Source organism: Mytilus californianus, unplaced genomic scaffold (genome assembly GCF_021869535.1).
Source record: "Mytilus californianus isolate M0D057914Y unplaced genomic scaffold, xbMytCali1.0.p SCAF_1, whole genome shotgun sequence".
Lineage (NCBI taxonomy): Eukaryota > Metazoa > Mollusca > Bivalvia > Mytilida > Mytilidae > Mytilus > Mytilus californianus.
This window is the reverse complement of record NW_026262581.1, coordinates 28,514,171-28,532,505: the sequence shown is the minus strand read 5'-3', so window position 1 is coordinate 28,532,505 and position 18,335 is coordinate 28,514,171. Positions and strand designations below refer to the sequence as shown.

Genomic DNA, 18,335 nt, shown 5'->3' with positions numbered 1-18,335 from the left:
GTCAAATGGGGATTATGTCATGCATATACATGAGGAAAACAAATTATTTAAAACAAAAAACAGGACTGGGACGAAGGGTGGGAATTTGGAGTGATACAGAGAGTCAATGGCATGTTGCAATCGGATGGGAATACATAGTTTGCTTTGAAACTGGCATTCTTACTACCCTTAAGAGGGTTGTTGAAATGGTTCTTTAACGAGCAGAGTGCATGGCACTCGCCCTTCACGATGCGTCGGATTTTAAGAAATATGGCACTACTACAAAAGATTCTGAACTACAGCTAGTACTTTTGACACAAATTTTAAAGTTGTTGACAGTTTCATTACAGATCAAATGCCTTTAGTTAATTATTGCTTTATATCTCAACACATTATAGCTTTAACAGTTCCCTTAATAAACACCCGACATATAGGACATCTTCGTAGAGCTGGTGCGCAGTTTGCGCAAGACGCCATATGTCCACATGGAAGAAAAACAATAGCAATTGGTTCGTCTAGGCATATTTTACAAGTCTGTTGATCTTTCAGGTTTTGATTTTCTTCCTCCAAACTTCTGATTGATACTGGAAAATAAAATACAGTGTAGCTGTAATAATCAAAGCTTAATACTGAATTGGACTCTCTAATTTCTTAGTAAACTCCATATCTAACCTTATAATTTTATTCATGAAGCATGTGGCTGGTTCTGTGTTTAGAGTAGCATGTACAAATGTAAAAAAAACTATATTTTGCTTATCATACATCTATAAGCTTTGGTTGGTATTGATAACAACAGATGGAATGCTATAGATCATGTCATATTGTATATATAAGATAAAGCTATAACTATAACTAAATTAGATATCATGAAACATGGTATCACAAGTCTTTCCTTTTTATATACTGCAAATGAAGAAAGTTATTTATACTTAATACATGAAAATGTGTATTTACATTCAAATTCTGGATCTACTGTGGTTTCTGGTTTCTCATTACTACTTAGGTCTGATTGTTCTGCTTGTTCCATCTTTAGAGTGTTATTAGACTCGTGCCTGGTTGTATTTTCTTCCATCATTAATATTGCTTCAAATAAGGTTGTACCAGTGATAACTGTAATTATTGGATATAATAAAGAGGTAAAACCGTTTCCCTTGAATTTTTTTCTCACACTTTGACCAATTTCAAAATGTTTTTCAATCATTACTTAAATTCTCATTTTCACAGCTCCATGTGTATACTTTGAGGTTCTAACAACCTCATAACTTATTTTTAAACAAATAGCTCAGTCATATATGCCTTGAGACAGCTTAAAAAACCACCATTCGAAACATTTTGTTAAATTTTCAAATTAACCATTTATCTAAAAATATTTATAAAAAGGACATTTTTAATTAAAACCAACAAAATATTGGCATTGTGGGTTTTTTCTGCTGTCATTTATTTTGTCTGAGTGAATGACATTCTTCGATGCAAATTTGAAAAAAAAGCATTGAAAATTTGCAATGGTGTATCTATCATGAGTTTATTTGTATCAAAAAGCCTTCAGAAGCAACAGGTGGCGCCGAATCATATTTTGATTTTATTGTAATATGTCAAATCGTTGAAAAATGTAAGTATAATTATGATAAAGACACTTTAATATATACAAATTTAAAAAACTTTTAGATTTTGATCTGTGACTAAAACAAACATCGGGGATATTGGCCGTACGGCTTTCCTTTTTATGTTGACTAACTACTCAAAATACTGACAAACAATAGATTTACCTGATTATATAAATTCAAAGGTGAAATACGAGAGCGATCATTCAATTTAAAAAACAACCCCTAAGCTGGATATTTTTTTTTCATCCCGAAGGTAAACAATTTATATTTATTTTGAGATGCGTAAAAAGACTTTTCAAATGAGATTTAATTTCATTTTGTCAAGTTTGAACAACAATCAAAATGATTTGGCATGAAGCATATTTTAGTAAAAACTAATCTGCAATATTAAAATGTGTGGTCAGAGGTTAAACTTATTTATACTCATTGTTGACTATGCGGTATGGGATTTGCTCATTGTTGAAGGTCGTGCGGTGACCTATAGTTGTTAATTTCTGTATCATTTAATATGGTACCTTGTGGAGAGTTGTCTCATTTGCAATCATACCACAATTTCTATATATATTTATAGCTCTTACTTTACATTGTACAACTTCTATAAATCATGCATGAACTAAATTATTTTCTATTTGTCAACACAATATTAGGATTTAGTTCAGGTCCTAAATATTTTGATAGATTCGTTTTATTTGACCGTTAGAAAAAATAGATCCATTCGTTTGTGCTTATCTGTAATCAGATAGTTCATTTTCAATTGTATTTTTAAACGTGGTGTAAAAAACCTTTTGTTCCTGCTGTCTGAAGTAAATCAAAAGCTTTCTTTATCAGACTTTCGCTGTATCCAAACTCTTTAACAGACAACACAGCAGGATGAGTACTGAAATGATCTGTAACTTGGTTCTTGCCAGTCGATGTTAAATCAGGTCGCCTACTGCATAAATTCTGAAAAATAAAAGGTTAATATTTGGATTGTTTATGTTGTATGATGTGATTGCTGAGAGACCGTGATTTTTTTATTATAATTGTCTGAAACAAAAGAATATTTGATAACTTGCAGGAAATAAATAGGAAAACCTCAATATTCCTCGCTTCGTTACAAAGCGCTATAACCAAAAAACCGAGGCGGTTTGCAGGTTGGAAGAACTACATGTCCTATATTTGATTTTATCCTTTCAAACACTAAGTTTTAAAGAAATCCTGATACAATAATATGATGAAAGATATATGGGATACTTTTTTTTTACCAATTCCCCTGATTCTTGTAGTATTGGTTGATATCCATTAGATTGCACATCGTCTATAAACTTCTCTCCTTTGATCTGTCTTACAAAAGCACATTTCGGATACCAGCGAGCATGTTCTGTCCACGGCTGGTCTTCTGGTTCCCAGTTTCTCAATCCTCCTCCACAGAAAAAGCACCGGCAGTGATCCTCAATACCTAAAATAGATATCTGACGAAGTCATGCATCTTTTTTACCAAATGGAAAAGTAGAGCATTAGGTAATAAAATAAGTTTGTCTAGTACTAGTAGTTGTCATATTATAAAGTATATCGAACATTTAATGTGGTTATACCCTTTGAGAACATATGATTTTAAGCTTATTACTTTGTATGGATGAATACTTTCTCATTAATTTACACTGAAATACTTTGTATTGATGTGCAAGTAGTATACATAAAATATCCTTTGCTTGGTTCTATAGTATGATGAGCCAATATAATTATATTCCTACCAGTGAAAAAAAAACCTGCTGTGGCCATTTCTTCAGGAGTTTGTGTGAGGTAACTCGGCCAATGATTAAATGAATCAAGCCTATTTGATCGAATAGCATATTTTGGATATTTTGCTTTATCAAAGCATACTCCTATCTCTAATAGTTCTGAAGATGGTGTTCCTTCCATAAGCAATGAAGTTGATTCTTTCAATTTATTTCCGGTGGAGGTTGCATCTGATTTTTGAACTTTTTGTTCTCTTTTGGAAGTTGAAACCAAGTTTTGATTACTGTTAGTTAAAATTCCATGAGTAGCGACAGTTTCTGCATTTGATCTGCTTTCTGTAGGATTACTAATTATAGAAGTTCCGGAAACAGAATCTTTATCGTTTTTGTTACGTTGTGTTTTATCGTGCGGCGAGAAGGTATTCCCGGAGCTTGTTGCAGCACTTGCATTTTGATAATTTTTCTCCTCTTTAATCTTATTATCCCCACTTCCACCAATATTCTGATTTCCTTCATTGTGTTTTACTGTTTCATCTGATATGAAAGGGCAGTTTGGGGATATACGTTTGTGAATTTCGAATGCTGAGTCATGATGTCTCCAACAACTGTACGTAACACCGCAGCTAAAACATACTACCTCGTTACCGCTTCCAGTATAATAAAAACCTGCCTCTGCCAATCTAGTTGCGAAAATCCCAGGAATATGTGGGAATGTAGCAAAAGTAGCAAATCGTGCACCTTCAAATTGCATATTTGTGGATGCTTGTAATTGTCCACCATTTTGACAGTATGAACTAGTTTCTTCTGGAAGAAACGGATAAGTTTGGTATACATTGCAAGGAACATAGCGCCACGGTTTAATTATATTGTCAAATATCCATCCTAATTTTACATGGAGTTTACCCTGTGACTCTTTTCTGGTTTTCTCTATGGTTTTAAATTTCATTTTAGTGCGTGCTTTAAAAGATTTAGTAATGAGTTTAAGCAAAAATAAAATAAACAACATGATTAGGATAGGAGAAAGAGATGATTGTCTTTTTTCGATTTCAGTTTTAGAAATAAACTGTATGTCCGTCCGTTTTAGGGAAAGTTCATTTCTAGTTCGCACACCACATCCTTTCTGCTTCACAATTATTAGTTTCTTCTGTTTACAGACATCCTCCCAAGTAATAGGAACAGCCATTTTAATACTGAAATAGACATAATATTTGTGACTGATGCTTACGTGATAATTCTTTATAATCCGTCAAAAAAATCATGAAATCTTATGAAGATGCGGTGTTATTATGTGCTAATTTTTACAAATTAAACCATTTTCTTTTTACATATATATAAGAAAATATGTTAAGTGATGACCCAGACCATTTTTGTGAAAAATAAAGTTCCTTTTGTTGTTGGTGAAATGTTATGAAATATGCAGTTTTCATATACAAAATGAGACAAATCGACGTTCAATAGTAAATTCATTTATAGTTTTAGGAAGAAATGAACAGTACACCAACTTGCAATAGAAATCGTACAAACATATATCTGAAATCTTAAACTTGATGACGAAATCCAAAACTTGCATTCCCTATCATGATTTCCTTAATAGAGGGTTGCTAATTACAAGTAAGTTATTAAACCAAGAGTTCAAAGAGGTAAAAGTCATCTGTTCAAAAATTTTACGGACGCCATCACGAGTTGGTGGACCGTTCTGGAATCTCAGTTTCTCATATGACGACGAAACTGTTTTAATTGTCTTAACCATAATCACGTACTGATTTAGACTTATAAGGATATAATCCTTTACCGTTCATAAAATTAAGAATAGAAACGAGGAATGCGTCAAAGAGACAACAACCCGACCAAAGAGCAGAAAACAGCCGAAGCCACCTATGGGTCTTCAACACAGCGAGAAAATCCCGCACACAGAGTATGTATGAAGTTGAGAAGTACAGCTGCCTATTTTACACGTCTACATGATTGCATGATTTCATATCGGCAAATGTTAAGCACTTTAAGCATGCTTTCGGTAACTACAGGCATTCTACGTAAATTATCATAATATTGTTGTGGTGTCACTTGCTGTTTTGTTATCTATCTCAGTTTATATCGGTATTAAGCAGTAAATACCGTTTCTCCACCTATGTTTATTTTATTCTGCAATTTGTGCAAATAAACATGTACAAATTAAGTCTCCTGTTATCACGTGTCTATGTTGAGACAACCTGACAACGGTAAGGTTACAATTTACTGTTAACGTCGATGTAGGTCCTCGTTGCGGTCCGCGTAGATGCATGTCAATTTCAATGGTTGAGAATAAAAAAAACTAAACGTATGCATGGTATAGCGACTTTGTTAAATGTAGGATAAAAACAATATATTATGTTCATTGTCGGAAATCATATAATTTTGTCAGTACTCGCTACAAGACAGAATCTCTTTGTTTTTAAACTCATGCAAATGAATTTTACATGATTTTCCAATAATAAACATATATTGTATAATCGTACTTTCATTTAATTTTCATTGTGTGAATGTACTGATCAAAATTTTGAAGTGGATGTTGCGGACGAAAGCTAATTTAACGTAAACTAGTGTAAACCATCCACATCTCAAATCAGTTACCTCGTCATTGATTGGCTTTAGTCAGATCACAATATCTTAAATTTTTTGTCATTAAGTAACTGAATTCCATTAAAATATTCCATATGGTTGTTTAATTCAAAGTTAAAATAGTCTTCCACAATAATTTCATAAAAAGTATTGTTAAAATAAAAAAAATACTTGTTTTTATTGAAGCAGTTATTAACTGTTTATTACTGATATCTGACATTTATGTAAGATCTTTAACGTACAAAATACTAGAAAATTCTACCACTTCCTGAACACGTATGCTTCTTACCTTAAAGTTTCAAAAACATATATGTTGATTAAATGTCACGTTGTTTTTGCACAATATGTGTATTAATTTTCGGTATTTTCCCACTTTATTTTTAAATTGTACACGTGTTACTGCTACGTGGTGTATCGATTTCATGTGACGATCCTTATCTTATTTATTATTAATTTTATCCTTCTTACCATTCAGTCGAGAAGTCAAGCTACTAAAGATAAAAAAATTAGACTAAAAATTATTTTTTATTAACAAAAATTGAATGGACAATATTATGCTCAAAGATCCTTAAAGACTTGACTATTATTACGTATTATATATGTTATATACATATTGCAAAAGTCTATGATCTATATAATAGAAAAACAAACTGCAAGTTAAAGACGGCCCCTAGTACCGGCTTGAGCGGAATTTTTTTCACCAAATCGGGCCCGGTCAAAAAAGAACATACTGGAAAGTAGTACGTAGTACATATTTAAAACAAAATAGTTCCAACACATACTAGTTGTAAATATCAAACTATGCAGAATATATTTAGGTAATTATGGAATCAAATGAAAGGTGAAGGACTGGTGATCCATATATACAGTCCGCCAAAAGTTAAACACCACCTAAATAAAACTGGCAATATTTTTTTTAACTATTGTGAAAAAATATTTATGTTTGGTGTTATGACTTGCCTTTAAAATACACTAAGAAAATTCATTACGACCAAAAAGAAAAAAGATTGAACTCCGATAAACCTGCCAAGCAACCTTTTATTAAAGGTCATCTGCACTTTTACAAATACACTGTTTCGATACCTTTAAATCATCTTCCTATTGTCCCGCGTACAGGTGAAATTTGACCTTCATCAAGTCATTGTGTAATATGGCAAGGCGTAGGTTATCTGTGGTTGAACGTTGGCAAGCATTTGGCATGTCAAATGCGGGTAGGTGCCCTAGGAGCTTATCGCACCGCGGGTAAATTATCACGTTGTGATTGGTTTAACGCCGTCACGTGGTGACCCCCTATGGATCCGTAGGGGGTTAGTAAATTCCATAGTGGGTTCATGACGTCACATCTACTGTTAATGGTGACGTCATCTATTGATGTTTTTGTATTTCATTGTTTAGTTTTCTACAAAACGCTGCAGAAAAATTATCGCGTGCGATAAATTCGTTATACGGTTAACTACTGACCCCCTACGGACCATAGAGGGTGAATAAAATCCATAGGAGATTCGGCCTCCGGCCTCACCCCCTATGGATTTTACTAACCCTCTATGGATCCGTACGGGGTCAGTAGCGAACCATATAACTTATAATAGGTAACCATTTCAATGTTAATCACACCGTCATTGTCAGACTTTTACAACGTCATGTTGACACAGGAACTGTTAAATGATAGACCAAGGTCCGGAAGACCCCGTTTAACTACCCGTCGTGATGACAGACTGCTTATTAGTCGTGCTAAAGCCAACCCAGCTTAAGACACCACTGGCCTCCAGGTGGTCGTTTTAGTGTTCGAACATTGGTCCGTCGACTTCATAGAGAGCACGCCGTGTGTCAAGAGACCTGCCCTAACAGCCAGGCACCGTATAATCAGGTTCCAATGGGCTAATGATCATCGACGCTGTAACATGAGAAGCTGGCAAAAAAATTATTGGTCAGATGGGAGTCGGTTTCTGTTACGACCATTAGACGGTAGAATATAAACATTTGCCCAACGACTGCATTTAGTGCTGGTGGTGTTACAGTATGGGGTTGCTTCTCATACCGTTGTAAGCTGGGTATGCATATTCTGCAGGGTAACATGAACGGACAGACATACAGGGATTTGGTGCTTAGAAACATTGTAGTCCCTCATTTTGATAATTACTCACTTGCGTCAAGACCCTTGTACATGGACGACAACGCTAGACCACACAGGGCAAGGATTGTAACCGAGTACAAAGAGCAAGAAGCCATTGACACTATCTTTTGGCCTTCCGTGTCTCCAGACATGAATCCTATCGAACTTGTCTGAGATGCCATTGGCAGAAATCTCAATCGCACAGATCCACCTTTGCGAAATCTTGGCGATTTAAGAATGGCAATTGTTGATGAATGGGATAGATTTCCTCAACTAAAGTTCAGAAGGCTTGTACAGAGTATGAGACGCCGTGTTATGGAACTGTACCGGAAGAGAGGTGGTTACACATCCTATTGACTCAAATATTGACATTAAATTTGCCAAACATACCAAAGATTATTTGTAGAGAATTTTAATGATATTGGCTGATTAATTGTTGTAAAAAATAAAATCACAGTGAAACTTAAATTCCGTTTCTGATTAGTGTAATTTGCACTATTTCTATGAACACAAAATTTAAATGTATAGAACCTGCATAAGTGACCAAACTTAAGTTCATGGTTTGTTTATGGTATATGTTAGCAAAATTGCTACTTGAATGTTTTTTCTCTTTTTCGAGGAATAACTGTTTTTTTAAAATGAAAAAAAAATTCGATGCAATAAAAATAGGTGGTGCTTAACTTTAGGCGGACTGTATAGAACACATATTGACTAATAATTTTGAATAAAACAAAAAATGTATGAATGAATTCTAAAATTGAGGGCATATATTGCCTGTTTCTCATATATAAAGTACCTAGTAGCATACACAGTCGATATTATTCTTATTGCTATGATAGTGGAATAGGAAATATACGAACGTGAAGACAAATCAATGTTTTATCTTCACTTAAAATTGTTTAATGCTATTTTCTTTCTTTAAAACAGAGAGTAATAAATAAGATAAACACTCTAGAACTAAACTTGATTCGAGATAATCTGTAGGAAATAAATTTTATATCGACTTTAAAACAGTATGTTGCTTTAAAAGTTTAATGGGCATATATATTTTTGTCTCACATCTTTTTTTTTGCCCACATACCCCTTTCAAAACGTAAAGCTATGATGTTTCATCGCACTTACAACACAGAAAACTACGAAGGAGTAGACAACTCAGTCAAAAAATGAAAATACTTTCCAAGTCAATAAATATTGAATAACAATTTTGGTGACCCTAAACACATTTCCAAGTTTCGTGGGGTGCATAACGTTAGGTCAGGTAATTTTTTACGGTCTCTAAAAACACCGCAAAGGACCTCCTTTGTGCACAAAGGAGCACAATGTAGCACAAAGGACCACAAAGAAATTTTATAAGAGTACAAAGGACTTTTAATTGTGTATATGAAGAAGAAAAGTCATTTCATACGAAGGGGAGGCTAGGATGAAATTTGAAAAAAAGGCAGGACAGAAGTTTTGAGTAAAAAAAAGGCAGGATGACAAATTATGTTTAAAAAGTCAGGATAAACTAATAAAAAAAAGGCAGGACCGAATAAAGTGAAAAATAAAAAGGCAGGACCGAGATTACAACTAAATAAAAATGCAGGACACAATTTTTCATCCTAGCCCCTCCCCCACTATTAGTCAAATGGTAGCTCCCTAATAAAATAACCAAATTTAGATGATGGTTCTATGTCAACAACAAACAACCACGAATACCAACGACACAAATAACCAATAGACAGTATGTACAGTCCATTCTTTATTGCGTCTTGTGTATACTTTTCGTTTCTCATAGCTATTTAAGATTCGTCATGTAAGAAAATTTCTGTCGATACTTTGTTTTTGGCAAGAATAAAACAAAGTACATATTGATGTTTCTGAAATACGGTTGATAAAATTCATCTCAATTTCATAGCCTAAGAATTGCCATACTATCCTTTTTGCATCTTTTCAAACATTTTCCTCGTAAACCTGATAGATTCATAAAGTAATAAAAAATTGATAGATACTTTGTTTTGTCCAGAATAAATGTTGATAAAAAAGTGTGTATAGATATTTCTGAACTACTGATTATTACTATATATAAATTCAAAAACATATGCTATAACATAAACCGGATATAAAGCCGGTTCCGATCCGGTACCGGTGATTACACCAAGTCGTACATAATAGAAATCGCAATTTTCGTGATTTTCAAAATATTTTGTTTACATTTTTCTTCAGAAATTACATTATTTCCTTGCAAAAAAATCAATTGCAGGTCCTATTTGCTTTACTATGTGGTGTTTTAGAAACCCATTTTTTATAACGATAGAAATATAAAAATCTGTACAAATATGAAGGTACAAGACCGATAGGCTTCATGTTTAAAATTCCAATTTGAAATTATTTACACGGCAACCAGCATTACAAACCAGTAAACGTCTGAAATGGCCTATGTCTGTACTCGACTGTACATATTTTTACTCGACCAGTCTGAATTTTACATCAAGAATATTACTCGACCCAGTCTTAACCATACTCGACTGTACTGATTTGTACTTGACTTTTATCTTTGCTATTGAAAATAGTCTGAACTATTATTCGACCAGTCTGAAACCGTTATCGACCTGTACTCGACCAATACTTGACCAGCTCTGGACCTAATTTTTCAGTCTGAACCATACTCGACCCAAGGTCTGAACAGTACTCGACCAAATAACCTCTACTTTTTATAATTTTGATTGTTAAAATAACTTTATTTTTAACTGATATGACAACAGCCACAATAAAATAAAGATATATAATATATATACATTATGTGATCAATTTATTTGGCAATCACCAATGGCAGTCAACAGGCTTTAAGAACATCAGTTGTTCGACCTGTTAGTCAAATGCGTGTTGTTAAAATATACTTTTTCACTTTTTGGTCTTCTGGAAAATGTTGTTTGTGCTGTATTTGAACCCCTCTACCAATAAATTTGTTTTACATGCACACGTATAAAAATTGCGGTTTTTATCCAACGCAATCATAGGTTGAACGTTGTTTTCAATTAAGACTTGTTTATATTTTTTTCGTTTGGGCTTGTATTATATTTTCCTTCGGGTTTATATGACCCGTTTATCCTATTTCGACTCTTTAAAATTCAAGAGTCTATCCAAAATTGAGGTAAATAATATGGCCTTCCAAATACCGTTTCGATCCCCTAACATCACTGAAGAGACATTAATTGTCGAAATCCTGATATGGTGTACAAATTTTTGCACCTCATTTTTGCGGTATACCATCTTTTCCGCGAGCTTATTGTTTTCTGTTTGGTATTAAATTAATATTCAAGATCCATTTTATTTAAATCTGGTGATCAATTTATTTGGCAATCGCCAATGGCAGTCAGCAGGCTGAAAGAACATCAGTTGTTCGACCTGTTAGTCAAATGCGTTTTGTTAAAATATACTTTTTCACTTTTTGGTCTTTTGGAAAATGCTGTTTGTGTTGTATTTAGACCCCTCTACCAAGAAATTTGTTTTACATGCACACGTATAAAAATTGCAGTTTTTATCCAACGCAATCATAGAGTTGTTTTCAATTAAGACTTGTATATATATACATATATATATATAAACAGATTTTTACATCCTTACATGATTCTCAGATTTATCTAATCAAGATCATACTGTTAAATTATCTAATTTTAAAGTCTGAGTCTTGTTAAATAAAAAGCCTTTTTTTTTATCTGAAAACCACACCTATACTGATGGTAATAAAACCTTATTAAGGTGCGTTTTGTTTTGCATGCGTTTTTTTTAACAAAACTTGATTTTCATAAATTCCTAAATAAAAACTACATAGGTTTCATGGTTACATACAATAGTTATAAAACTATCTATTTAAAGAGGTAACAACAGCCAACTAAATCACTGACAATGTTTAACTTTATATCTATTCTTATTATAATTTGGGATACATATATATTTTAAAAAGGGATAAAAAATTAAAGAAATGAATATTTGTTTTCGTCTGATTAGGGTTAAACTATAAAGTAATACATCCTGCTTGGGTCACACTAATTGAAAAGATCACACCTTGTCAGAGAGTAATAAATTTTAAATAACATCCATTGAAAATTACAACATCCTGTAAAACTTAAATCACAAGACCTTTTGAATTCACTAGATAAGTAATACACGAGTTTAAGAAAAATAGGGCTTTCTTTTTTTCCTGTAAAACATACCTGTACTAAGTTAATTAAACCTGATTTAAGTGCTTCTTGTATGCCAAGTCTTTAATTTTGACAAAATGTATTTAAATTTAATTAATTTAAATTTTTACTGCAACTTTGGAATACATTTCCTTTTTTAAAAGGTTATGAAGGATTGATATGAAAGTTTTATTATTATTATTATATTAAATTCTTGGTTTTACAAAACAAAGGTGTCAATGTTAACATTTATTAAGTAGCGTTATATACTATTTTATATATATTTTGATAAAAAAAAATTGAATAACATTAAAGATATTTGAATAATGGTTGAAAGTTCTAGTATTTTTTTATGTACATAAAGCAATGTGAACATGATATCATGTATATAAAAAATCAGTTAACGAACGCTTAATTTATTACATGATATTTTTTTAATCCAACCAGAAATTACTTAGAATCCTTTGATCATATATATATGTATGTATAACAGTTCCTAAATTGATGAAATACAATAGATAGATACAAAAAAACAGGTCTATGTTGGTTTTAAACGTAAGAAAAAGTATTATAAAAGCTTGTTTAGGTAAACTCTAGTTCTCGATATCATGTATAACGGCCACAATTTTAAAGAAAAATACAAGTATGCTGTCTTAATCTTAATCCATTCAATAGTTTCTGATAATCGGTTAGAAATTCTTCTTGATATGTAAATCTAAACAGGCAAATGATTGAGATGTATATGTATAAGCTGTAGTTTATCGCTTGCAGCAAGACAGGAACCTTTGTCTTTGTATTTATTTACAGTGTCAATGGTTTTTGTTTGTTTGTTGTGTTATGCAGATATTTCTCAAAAAATGTTAATTCTAGTCACAACTTTTATACTTTAAGACGTGTTATAGATTATTATATCGAAGAGGCAAAATCTTTTGTAGCTCAGATTTATTTTGGTTTTATGTATCGTTAGGTTGCTTATCTTGTATAAGGAAAGAAACGTAGAAGTCCAAAAATCTACCAAACATTATGAAAAATTGGTGCTTAACAGCTCATACAATTGGCCCCCCCCCCCCCCCCCCTCCCCAAAAAAAAAAATCCGTAAGAGTATAGACAAGTCAAGAGATGTTCCGAGAACTAAAACAGTTACTTTTTTGCACCGGGTCCAATAACTCTTTACAGGAAATTAACAGCTACAATAATACATCCAACAATGTATTTCAACAGCATTGTGTCATTTCGATCAAAAACTTAGACATGTATTAGAAAGTGAAAAGTTAAAGAAAATATACACTATTGTCATAGGGAACATCATCAAAGGTCATTAATTGTTGTCTTGGGCCCCAACAAGCAACATCATGATTATCATGACTATTTTCAAAAACAAATACAGTTTGATCAAACTATGAATGGTTCTAAATTTTATCGATACATGTAAGCGTTCAAATGCTCAAGTTGTTTCCTTCACAGTGATTATGAAAGTAATAATCATGATAAATTATTGAAATGCACGTACTAAAAAATTGTTCAGTCACCTACATGTGATAATAATTAAAAAATAATTTATTAAGGGTGGGATTAAGCGCTTGGGAACATATTTGAACCCGCCGCATTCTGTATGTTGCTGTAATTTAGCGATTTAGCGGTTGTCGTTGCATGTCTACTGTCCATCATATTTGTTTTCCGTTGATAGTTTTGTTTATAAATCCGGCCGTTGATTTCTCTATTGAATTGTTTTACTGTTTGTCATGTCAAGGGCTTTTAAAGCTAACCATATGGTATGCGTTTTGTTAATTTCTGAAGACCTTGCTTTCCTTAAATCTACGTCATTTGTAGGCGAGTGACTTATTTCAAAAAGACGCTTAGTTAACGACTTTAATGCACCCACCTAACACACGGCTGTATTATATATCATTCGAAAGCTAATAATCTGTACTTTCTGTTTTGTCCGGTCGTAAAAAAATCGCACGGCGCCTTTTCTGTTAAATTAAGGTCAAAGGTCATGAAAAAACATTCCAATTTTTGCGATTACTAAACAAAAAGCCATTTTCTAATTCTCATGATTCTTGTACCATAAAATTTTTTCAAAAGATCATATGAACTTTATATAACATAATACATTATTTCCAAATCAAACAAATAATAAGAGGTTATATGCGCAATATTTCCCGAAAATTAAAATTCATCACAAATCCTAAAAAAATGAAAAATTGTTCCAAAAGCAAAATATATCTTGGGGGATCGATATTTGTATGCTAAAAAAATAGATAAATAATATGTTTTAGGTCAAGGAATATTTGTTTTGTAATTTTAAGATGCAATTATTAATTATTGTTCAAAGAACAGCCTTCTATTGAAATGTTTGCAGTTGCCCAAAAATCTGCCATCTGCAAATAGCGATCATGTTGTTATTCTATTTTAAGATAGCGCATCGCTAATTGTCAATATCAAGGAGGAGAATGATTTTCCATAACAAAAGAAGGGGTATTTAAAGTTCGAAAAGAATATATACGAGCTAATTGAGGTAAAAATATGTTTTTTACGAGGTCAAACTTATTTACTTTTTTTAATCATGTTTAAATGCAAACATGACTTTGCGACTAAATCGTAGACAACATTGAAATAAGTAACCTTGTTTAGAAACACTTGGTTGTCTAAAGCGGGATGCAAACGAACTACATATAATGCTGCTGCTTCTTATTTAGTTTAAAATCGTGTTAGACATATTAGATGTGTTTAGAAGTTTAATCTCTTTATTTATTTAAATAAAAGATGCTTCTATATATCTTTATTCTCACAAACCAAATTTTAAAGGTATAGAGATAGGATTGAGTATTTTCAACATAAGCTTTTAAAATACAAATGCAGGTCATTGTGTATGTAAAACACTATAAGCAGTTGTGAAATAAAAAATGAAAAAGTTGAGTACCTTCCTGACCTCATAAAATCATTCGCTGTTTTAGGCAGTGATCGTTTTCATGCTGTGCTGTGTTTTGTGGACTGTTGTTCGTCTCTTGGACTTTAATTTTATTTTGTTCATGGTTTAAATTAAGTTTATTTGATTCATGGTTTGAGATGGTGATTGTCCCTTTGGTATTATTTCACTTTAAAGATATTAACATGCAGAAATTGGCACCAAAAATCGCATCAAATTAAAGTGAAGAAGATTAACGCAATAAGACAAATATCCGCGAAAATAACTTAAATTGCTCACGGTGATATATATATAGAACCAAATCGTTATCATGATACATTTAACTACAATGATCTACAATTTTTAAAACTTTTACTTCTTGAAGAGTGACGAAATATATCAAAGGGACAGCAAACTCATAATTGAAAACGAACTGACAAAGCCGGGCAAAAAAACGAACAAGACAAGCAACAGTATACAAAACACAACATTTAAAACTATCGATTGAGTAACACAAACCCCCCAAAAATATTTGGGGTGAACTCAGGGGCTCCAAAAGGGTGAGCAGATTATGTTCCACATGTGACACCCGTCTTGTGGCTCGTGTAATTCCTACCTCGGTGCCAAGCCTTATTCGGTAGGTGACATTCAAGGCAGAAATGACGGTATTTTGGTTACGTCGATTGGAACTTATCAGTCGTCATCTGGTAAAACAGATATTTCATAATTGCCAACCAACTCGTAGTGGCGTCCATAAAATTTTCAAAGGGATGATTTCAACTTTGCATTTGATCTCTGGTTTAAAACCATGTTCAAACCACCATTTTTCTTCAAATGTCCTGTACCAAGTCAGGCATATGGCATTTTGGTATCGAATAATCTGTTTCTTTGTATGTTAATGTTTGTTTTTTGTAGCAGTTCAGTGTTTCTGTTATTCCGTTGTGTTCCTCTTATAGTTGATGCGTTTCCCACGGTTTTGGTTTGTGACTCGGATTTGTTATAGTTACTAGTAAATCGATTGATGACTATTGAATAGCGGTATACTATAGTTGCCCTTATTTAATATGCGTATTAATGGATTTTTGTCTTCAAAATTATTCTTATTTGATGAATTAATGCATTTAAACAATGAACAGCGCAATTTAAGCAATCAAGAAGTCAAGTTTTATAATGTGTTTACTGGTTTTTAAATTCTTTTAAATTTCCATTTTCATCAATTTATTTTTTATTTATTTTTGTCTAAATTTTCAATTTATTTTTTATGGTTCACATCAAATAAATAAAAGGTCTTTTCACTACATCAATATTTATAATGAAGCTACAAATCAAACAATTAGAAAAGTCAAAAGATGTTTATTTCAGTCTGGTAGTTACAATGCAGATTGCTATCTCTTAGTTTCGCCCCCTTTATTTCAAGCAATAGTATGATTCGCACACATACTTTAAATTTTTCAGATTCTTAAGAATTTGTTTATTAAATCTTATATTGACCACATACAATGTTTAAATAGGAAGAAATGCTTAAAAGCTGTTTTTTCGCAGATGGCGGTATTTTGGGCAACTGCATGAGTTGTTATGATTTGCTGTTTGATTAGAAGTAAGCATAATTTTAGGAAATTTATGATGTCAAAAACTTCTTTGATAGTCATTACAAGGTTTTACTTAGTTTTAAGTGATTAGCAGTTGCATCAGAAAGAAAAAATTGGGTTTTCACACATTTTGTTAAATTTTACTCGAATTTCAGGAAACATGTGCTGTCTATCAAAAACACGTTTTAAATATTTTAAAATGCATTTGATTAATGACCGTTAATCTCTCTGCTAAAAGTTTAAATGGTTTGCATATGTGAATTTAGTATATAAAAGTCATATTATGCAATCAAGCTGAAATCTTAGAAAATATGCACTTATTCGTCCTTGGCCTTTGATCTTGATTTGACGAAAATTGCACCGTACGATTTTTTTACGACCGGGAAAAACAGATAGTACAGATGTGTAGCTTTCAAATGATATATAATTTAGCCGTGTGTCAGGTGGGTGCATTAAAAATTTAATTTTATGGTTAAAGTCACTCGCCTATTGGTGGATAGTTGTATCATTGGCAGTCATACCACATCTTATTAATATAAGGAAATATCGAGATATGTTTCTTCCAATAACAAATTTTTACAGGAGGATTATTGATTACAGAGTAACATTTATTATACCTTAGTTGTCATTTTCTGTATAAAATAAGTACACACTATTTTCACTTTTTTTAAAACTGCAAGTGTTGTACTATTTGACCGGTCAATAGTTTCCAACTTTTTGCCCTCGATGAAACTATGTGACCGCAAGCGTCATTATATTTCGCGGAATTTCAAATGAAGCTACGGGATTGGAAAATGCAGAGAATACTGCGGGAGTTACGACGTCGTGTTTTACCTATTATATCTAGGGTTGACGTCAGTGTGGGACGTCATATTCGTGGAATAGTAAGTTTATTGTCCCCTCGGATACAACTATTGCCCTCGGCTACGCCTCGGGGCAATAATTGCACCTTGGGGGACAATAAACTTACTATTCCACTCATACCCAGTCAATAAGTATAAAATGTTTCCCCTACTACCACGGGGTTACGATTTTGATTACCCTTGCGGGTCTCGTACGGTCGGTCATATTTCCCCCGTTAAATATTGTACAAATCAAAGAACATTCTTACATACAGATGTTAAACAATTGAGAATTTCCTGGTCCTTTTGTAAATTAACTTGCACTGAACATGATCAATTGACTGTATACATTATTATAGGTGTGTAACAAATATTTAATCACACTTAAAAAAAAATGTCGCTTGGAGTATTTTCATATAGATGACATGAAGTAAATATATTTTCAATCCGCTTAAAGCGCATCGATCATCCATGCAAGGTTCAATTAGATTGTCATTAAAATTTGTAGCTTGAATCACTTGTCGTTATCTAATGACCATACATTAGAAAATTTCACGGGGCGCTATCCCTATGACGGGTATGATGTGTGTGATAAATTGTCAGAGAGATTCTGAACTGATGTTATTGTTTTATGATATCAGCTTAATTGAATTATTTCATTCAGAATACTAAATATGATATGGTATTGCAATATATAATCACAGCATGTCAGATTTTTTGTTATTTTAAGGTAATATTTCAGTGATATGGAATGTTTTAATAAACTTTTGACACATAACTAGCTTATAAGTATTTTAATTTATAATACTAAACGAGGAGATCTG

General features: G+C 32.5%; 1 protein-coding gene across 4 annotated transcripts in view; it reads right to left on the bottom strand.

The window, feature by feature from the left end:
- Positions 1-208: 208 nt before the first annotated feature.
- The window catches only part of LOC127718515 (E3 ubiquitin-protein ligase XIAP-like), a 34,224-nt gene continuing 16,097 nt past the window's right edge, over positions 209-18,335 (bottom strand). For 2 of the 4 annotated variants that reach the window (XM_052224597.1, XM_052224599.1), the window contains 5 exons: positions 3,317-4,491; positions 2,828-3,021; positions 2,366-2,525; positions 934-1,089; positions 209-563 (listed from right to left, as the gene is read on the bottom strand). In XM_052224597.1, the coding sequence (XP_052080557.1) occupies positions 364-563; positions 934-1,089; positions 2,366-2,525; positions 2,828-3,021; positions 3,317-4,484 (1,878 nt within the window). In that variant the 5' untranslated portion in view covers positions 4,485-4,491 and the 3' untranslated portion in view covers positions 209-363. Of the gene's footprint in view, positions 564-933; positions 1,090-2,277; positions 2,526-2,827; positions 3,022-3,316; positions 4,492-6,188; positions 6,367-18,335 lie in introns of those variants that run through there. The other 2 variants (XM_052224590.1, XR_007989883.1) reach the window with 2 other exon arrangements.